This window comes from Microtus ochrogaster, chromosome 21 (genome assembly GCF_000317375.1).
Source record: "Microtus ochrogaster isolate Prairie Vole_2 chromosome 21, MicOch1.0, whole genome shotgun sequence".
NCBI classification, from domain to species: Eukaryota; Metazoa; Chordata; class Mammalia; order Rodentia; family Cricetidae; genus Microtus; species Microtus ochrogaster.
Genome location: NC_022022.1, coordinates 1,333,653 through 1,341,711, shown reverse-complemented (window position 1 = coordinate 1,341,711; position 8,059 = coordinate 1,333,653). Strand labels below are relative to the sequence as shown.

At 43.5% G+C, this 8,059-nt stretch overlaps 1 protein-coding gene across 2 annotated transcripts in view; it reads left to right on the top strand.

Moving 5' to 3' along the window:
* LOC101997857 (ETS translocation variant 3) overlaps positions 1-8,059 on the top strand; it is a 12,773-nt gene extending 4,714 nt beyond the window's left edge. For both annotated transcript variants that reach the window (XM_005356920.2, XM_013349806.2), the window contains exon 5: positions 6,339-8,059. In XM_005356920.2, coding sequence (XP_005356977.1) covers positions 6,339-7,471 — 1,133 coding nt within the window. In that variant the 3' untranslated portion in view covers positions 7,472-8,059. The remainder of the gene's footprint in view (positions 1-6,338) is intronic.

Sequence of the window (8,059 nt, the reverse complement as noted above, 5' to 3'; positions counted from 1 at the left end):
GCTGTGCCTTAGATCACTTCAGGTCCTCCTTATTCTTCTGAAGGGGCCGTGTGCTGTGCCTTAGATCACTTCAGGTCCTCCTATTCGTCTGAAGGGGCCATGGGCTGTGCACTGCTCTAGCAGGCTTGGTTGTTTGTTTGGCTACTTTTCAGACTCCTGGAGACTACTAAACTCCTTTTGGGGAACAAATCCATAAGTTTATGTTGAATTTTAAATTCAAGACTCCGTTTTAACACCTTGCCCAGTGGCTCTTTCATAGCTGTGAACCTGTTTCTACAAACATTTCCGATTTTCTATGAAACTACACGCTCTCCCTTATCAAGTGAATGTCATCAAAACCACAGCCCCCTGAGTCGTGTTTGCAGTGAAAGGCCAAGTCTCTGATCTGCACCAGCATCAGCACTGCTCCTCAGTGCAAGACTCTGGGCTTCCCCTCTGTGCTGTCTGGTGGCATCCGTGGCAGCTCACAGCCTTGACTCTGCTCCTTGATGAAGATAATCCACTCTCAAAAGTGTCAGGTGTAGGTGTTTGGGTTAGAGTTAGGTTAGAGTTCTTGTTTTTGGCATTTTTGTTTGTTTGGAGAGAGGGGTGTTAAAAGATAATAAATTATCCCCTGCTCATGAGTCAGTTTTTTTTTTTTTTTTGTTTTTGTTTTTGTTTTTTAATTCGAGACAGGTTTCACTATGTAGTCAGGCTGGTCTTGAACTTTACTCTTGTCAACCTGGCCTAGGGCAGTCTTCCTGTCTCATCCAAGTGCTAGGATTACAGGTGTCAAGTACCATTTTGACCAGTTTCATCATTGTTCTTTGTGACATTCTATGCCAAGAAAGGAGATCATGATTTTGAATAAAAGTACTCAGAGGTTGGCAGAAACTCAAAAAATTCGAGGAGGGGTGTGGCTAAGAGAATATAATACTAAGATGATCTGTAGATATGTAATTACTGCACACAACAAGTCAGGGCAGTTTTAGCTTGACTGCTATCATTGCAGTTCACCTTCTCCAGTAACCACGCCTTCCTGTCCCTGGGGCATGCATTTGGGGGTGGGGGTTGGAATGCACCTCTAATTACAACCTGTTTTCTTTCCCTGTGCCTAAGGGAGCTGCGTTGGGAAATCAAAGCTGCTCTAGCCCCTGGAATCTTGCTTCCTCTGTTTGTCACTCTTGCTTTTTTCCTGTGCGCCTGTAGAGTGTAGGACTCCAAATATGTTGGGCTTCATACACTTGCACTCCTCCAAACCTGTCAGTCTTGTTCTTTGATCCATTTTCATCAATTGAAGGCTCAGAAGTTCAACCACTTAGACAACTTGAATAGAACGTCCTGAGAGTAATCGGGTTTTCCAAGGCCAGGGACTCTTCACTCTGTAGAAGTCCTGGTCTGCAAAATCTGTTACACAAAATGCTGTTAAGCCAGCAGTGATCTTTAATAGGTTCAAGATGTCAATCAAAAGTCCTGGGATAGTCATAGCTCAGAAGAGCACTTGTCTAGCATGTGTAAGGCCCTGGGTTCAACTCTCAACACAAAATCATCACCATATCATCATCACCATCCCAGGAAAAGCAAAACGTTGAACCGTCCTTCTAGTCTGTGGGCTCCTTGGTATAGATAACTCCAAAGAACCAGAGCCATTTGTTTACAGAGAACTTTTACCCACATAGACCAAGTGTTTAAGATTAACATAATGTTGACAAAAGAAAGCAACACTATTGAGTGTCTACTTAGTAAAGACGCTTCTGTTTGGTTTGGTTTGGTGACTTATCTATGCTTCTAACCTAGTAAATATATATATTGATACTTCTGTTTTACAACTGACAAAATCAAATATGAACACAGCAGAGTCAAATACAGAAGTAGATTCAGTTCTTCCTTCAACTTTTAAAATCATGCTCTTGTTTTAAATATCGTGCATTCTTCCTCTTGGTTAGGATTCAACCATGTGTTAACAGATGTGTTAATCCCTAAAGAAAAACAAAGGACTATGGGGAAGTTCTTTTCCTCAAGGAACTTAAGAGTTTAACTGAGGACCTAGCTCACATCCATACAGGGTCTGTGTCTGCCGCTTCAGTCTCTAGGAGCCCCTATGAACCCTGCTTGGTTGATTCTGTGGGCCCTGCTCTCATGGTGTCCTCAACCTCTCTGGCACCTACAATCCTTCCCCTGTTCTGCGAGATCCCCCTGGCTCTGCCTAGTGACAAACCTACAATCTCATCTCAGTTAAACTCTAAATGTTGGGGCCCTTTGCCTCCTACTGACTTGCCACATCCAACCATGATAATGAGGTTTGTGCCCAGTATTGTTAGGCCATGTGAGGCCTGCTTTTTTATTTATTTATTTTTTTAAGAGGACTTAACAAGGAGTTGATCTGGGGAAAAGGGGAGGTAGGAGGAACTGGTAGGAGTTGTAGGCAGGGAAAACTTTAAATTCATGCTCTTGTTTTAAGTCGGGATATAATGTATGAGAGAAAAAAATAGAAGTTTAAAGGAAATTCTAGTTTTGTATGGTGGGATGTAATAAAAGCTCAAGAAAATACCCACTTAAACCCTGGAGGCCAGAGGTTGGTCAATGTATGTAACTATTCTGGTCTTTTATTTTTAAGTAGAAATATATGCCAAATATAAAAACATGTAAGTGTGAATATTGCTTTTTTTCCCTCCATGTTTTTCCTAGTCACTGTTAATAGTTTAAGGTGGAGCTTGGCATGGCTTCCTAGCACTTGGAAGATAGACAGTCAAAGGGTCTGGAGTTCAAGGACACTCTGGGCTATGTATTGACTTCAAGGATAACCTGGGCTACTCTGACACCATGTCTCAGAACCCCAAAAGACACTTTAGGATAGAGTACTCAATAGTAGAATACTTGAAACTAAGCATAGGGGTGCACAGCTATAGTTCCAGCTGACATTAGCCACATAGTAAGTTTCTATCTCAAAAAAAGTATAGCTATATGCAGTATCTTTTTTATGTGTATGTACCATATAAAATATGGCCTACATATAAACCATCTTAATTTTTTTAATTTAAAAATTTTGTAATTTTGATTTTTTTTTAACCATTAAAATTTAACCCAGAGCCAGGCGGTGGTGGCGCACACCTTTAATCCCAGTACTTGGGAGGCAGAAACAGGCGGATCTCTGTGAGTTCGAGACCAGCCTGGTCTACAAGAGCTAGTTCCACGACAGGCTCCAAAACCACAGAGAAACCCTGTCTCGAAAAACAAAAAACAAAAAATGTAAAAATAAATAAATAAATAACATAAAATAAAAATTAACCCAGGCAGGGCTGGAAAGATGGCTCAATAGTTAAGAGCACTGACTGCTCTTCCAGAGGACCCAGGTTCAATTCCCATCAATTCCCAGCACCCACATGGCAGCTCACAACTGTCTGGAACTCCAATTCCAAGGGGCCTGACACCCATGGCAAAACACCAATGCATGTACAATAAAAATAAATAAAAATTTAAAAAATAAGCCAGGAATAGTGACTTACACTGATTACCCAAGCACTTTATACTCTTTTTTTATACTTTTCTCTGTGTATGTGTGTGCGCGCGCGTGTGCGCGTGCACGTGTCTGAGAAACATTAGAAAGATAGAGAATTTCTGGTTAAAAATGGTTCACTCTCAGTAGGTGGGGAAGGGCAGGCTAAATCTGTCTCTCACGTCGTCCCCCGATCACCCTGGGTTTAACACTTCTTTTGGAAGACGTGAGACCTAACAAAGAATTGAACTCATACGGAGCACTCACATGCCCTCCCCTGACTCACTGTGGTTCACAGCATTGCCACATGTAATTCATCTCTATTTACAGATACTTTTTGTGTCTGGAGATTAACATGCTGGTACCATGGCTTTTCTCTCAGAAATAAGGATGTTCTTTTCTGTAACTGCAATGACACTGCCACACTAGAAAGTTTAGTGCTGCTCTAATAATATAATATGACCCATATGTAAACAGTATTTAAGGCTTTTTAATTTAAATTTTTAATTTTAACTTTTTTTATCATTAAAATTAAGCAAGGCATAGTGGCTCATGCTGATAAACCAAGCCCTTGGAAGTCAGGTCTCCGTGAGTTTGAAGTCAGCCAGGGTAGCCTAGAAGCAAGTCTAGGCCAACCAAGACTTCATGAGATGCTGCCTCAAAAAGAGCAAACACAATTTATTCTAACAACATGTGACCTGCTGTGCATGGGTACTAGTCCAAAAGCCTCACAGATGTTAACTATTTCTCTAACATTAGGATTGGTCTTATTCCTACTTTTGAAAACTGGGCCAGAAAGTAACTTTTTCAGAAACTCTTGGGTAGGGTTAGGGTTTGAACCTAAGCAAAGAACTTATTTGCATTGTCCTTCAAAGGGAGCACCAAGAGCTCGGCGTGTTACTTACACTAGTTAGCAGATTGGTACGAGACTGAGGTTTAGATTTTCTGTTACATCGTAGTTATTGCTGTGCTCCTCTTTCAAGTAATCATATTGACACTTAACAACAGGGTTTTTGTTTGTTTGCTTGCTTGCTTATTTTTTACATAGAACCTTAGATTTGACAATTTATATTATACATAAAGGGAAGGGAGTCAGCAGCTACCTTCCATACACTGCCCTAGTCTTACCTTTTTTTGTGTGTACATGTTTTGCTTATTTGTATGTATGTATGTGTGTGTGTGTGTACCACATGTGTCTAACATCTGTGAAGGTCAGAAGAGGGTTTTAGATCTCCTGGAACTGGAGTTGTGAGCTGCAGTGTGAGTGCTGGGAACCAAACTCAGGTGTTCTACAAGACTAGCAGGTGCTCTTAACCACTGAGCCATTTTTAGAGCCCTTAGTTAGATAAGGCTTCATAAGTCAAGAGTCAAAAAAATAAAATAATAGACTCTTAGTTGCTGTAAAAAAACTAAAGAGATCCATTTCCCTGAACCTATCTTGGCTCTACTCAAATTATATGCAAGATCATGTGTCTGTTTTTCCTATTTATTACTTTTAATAACCAATCTCAGTTCAGGGGTCTTTAAAACAAGGCCTACAGAAGAGCTGTTTTCTATTGAACATTTGTTGGTAAATGCTGCTCTGGCAGGTGTCACAACCATGGGCACCAAGAAAGTCACAGTCTGCCACATAATGGCCCGCTCCAAAGTTCAGTCACTATATTTTGTGCCCTGTTTTCTCTCCTGGACCACCAAACTTTGACTATCCAGTCCCCTTATTTCTAAGCCCTTTTTCCTTCATGTATAAAGAACTCTTTAGACATCATCATGTTAACAGCCAGTGAAGCCTCCCAGAAACCTTTCGAGCACCTGAGGCTTCGGGTGGCAGCTTTCTTAGGCCTTATTTGGGGCTTTTGGGGGAAGTTGAGAATTTATGACCTTCTCAAGTTTAATGTGATAAATGATAGTTTCTTCTTAGAGTTTGAAATTTAGCAGTTGGACTTCGTTTTTTGAGGCAACCTAGCCTCAAGTCACAGTAATTTTCCTGACTTAGCCTCCCCAGTTCTGGGATTATAAACATGGGTTATCACACCTGCCAACTCAAGTCAGACTTGAGAGTAAATAGTAGGTCCAGCCTCCTCCTCAGTACTTGAAGACAACAGAAGTAGATACCATTATATAGGATTCATTGAACTATAGATACAGAAAGACTGGAATCTCTGAAATATAATGTTGTTTATCAAAAATGATAAAGATAGACCATAAGAACTTACCTTAATAAAAATTGCCTTTTCATAGCAATCTATTTCACTAAAGTACCTTGTCCCTGCCCAGTCATGTGAGGTGGAGTCTGAATTTTCAGAACAACCACATGCATGTGTTTTGTTTGGCTATGTAGCTTCTGGTATTTGCTTTATAAATACAGTCAAAATTATGATGGTGAGAAAAACCTTCCCGGTGAAGCTGAAAATTGAAAGGGGGTATATACACACAATAGAGTTGCAAGGAAGAGGTCCATGTACCCATTCATTCTTCAGCTAACATCCAGTGGGCACCTGCTAACTCTGACTCTCTGAAATGTCAGGATATAGTTTTAAGCCAGATATTGAGTGACATTGCAGGTAGGAAGGAGGATCACCTGGACAGTAAGGTAAGAGGCCAGGGGATCATGGAAGCTAGGCTGAATGGAGAAAGCTGAGCAATATAGGATGCCTTTAAAGGCTCAGGCCTCCTCCCCTCCTCCCTCCTCCTCCTGAGTGCTGGGATTGCAAGCCTGTACCACTATACCCAGCCTGAGAATAGTTTTGAAAAAGACTCAGACGAGATGAGTGTGCTTCCTGTTGTCACTCAGCTCGTGCAGGTAAAAGTGATGACATGCTAGTGAATGACCAGGTGGCTAACACAGACTTTTCTTCCATCACAGGTGTGGTTCCTCAGAGTGCACCACCAGTGCCAACAGCCTCTTCCCGCTTCCATTTCCCACCCCTAGACACACATTCTCCTAGTGATGTGCAGCCAGGGCGGTTCTCTGCTAGCTCCTTGAGTGCTTCTGGGCCTGAGTCAGGTGGTACCACTGATAGAAAGGTGGAGCCTTTGGACCTAGAAGATGGCTCAGCCTCTGACTGGCACCGGGCCATGGATTTTATTCCCTCTCGAAATGCTCTTAGTGGAGGAGGGATTGGCCACCAGAAACGTAAGCCTGACATAGTGCTTCCTCTCTTCTCTCGGCCAGCAGTGTACCCTGACCCCCACAGTCCCTTCGCTCTCTCTCCTGTTCCTGGCCGTGGAGGTGTCCTAAATGTCCCCATTTCACCAGCCCTGTCCCTGACGCCCACCATGTTCTCCTATAGTCCCTCACCAGGCCTGAGCCCCTTCACCAGCACCAGTTGCTTCTCTTTCAACCCAGAGGAAATGAAACACTACCTTCATTCTCAAGCCTGTTCTGTGTTCAACTACCATCTGAGTCCTCGGACTTTTCCCCGGTACCCAGGGCTCATGGTCCCACCACTGCAGTGCCAAATACATCCTGAGGAGTCATCCCAGTTCTCTATCAAGCTGCAGCCCCCCCCAGCTGGACGGAAGAACCGAGAGAGGGTAGAAAACAATGAGGAGTCCACACACGGCTCTGCCCCAACCAGTACGCCTAGTCCCTCTCGAATCAAAGTAGAGCCCACCTCTGAGAAGGATCCTGAGAGCCTCAGGCAGTCGACCCAAGGAAAGAAAGAACACTCCCAAGAAGTGGGTACTGTGCGGACCATTGAAGAGGGGAAAGGCACAGCGTTCGCCCACCCCTCACCCACCTGGCCCTCTGTACCCGTTGGCATCCCCAGTGATGAAACCCTACAGGGGACTGAAGACAACGAGGACAGGTCTGGCAAGGAGCCCAGTGCTCCTGAGAAGAAGGAAGATGCACTCATGCCCCCCAAGCTCCGGCTGAAGAGGCGGTGGAATGACGACCCTGAAGCCCGGGAGCTCAGTAAGACGGGCAAGTTCCTCTGGAATGGGGCAGGACCCCAGGGCCTGGCTGCAGCAGCCACTGCTGCTGCTGATGCTTAAAACCACAGTGGAAGGGAAGCTGTTCATATTACAATCAGATACACGTATTTATGTAGCAAGATTCTGGGGTGGGAGGCGGGGTTAAGCTGGTTTGATAATTCTGGGGCATGGACTTGTACTTTTCTGTTGGGGATGACTGTCTTGTGTTGTACATTAAGTGGGGTATAAACACACTCTTTTTTTCTTGGTGAGTAGGGCGTAGGGAGGATATTGAACTGTGGGGGAAGGAGCTTGTTTCCTGTTTAAGACTCATTTTCTGCCTGGCAAGCTCCATAAGAGCCCACTTTGTAGTCCCATTACAGTTCAGGACCCAGAGTTTTTTCTGTTGTATTTATACATAGAGAAAGCCAATAATGGTATATTTTGCTTTGAGAGAGAGAAATAAAGGAAAAGGCTGGGATGCTGGGTCGTAAGGAACAGTTAACAGCATGTTAACTAAAATATTTATTTCAGGAGAGAGAAAATGTAATTTCGGTCTTCCAGAAGTGGGGACATTTAGGTGTCCGTCCATCCTTTCTCCTCTCCCCGTTTCCCTCACTGGAGCACGTGTACATGTGCTCTCTCTCGCTCTCTCTCTCTCTCTCTCTC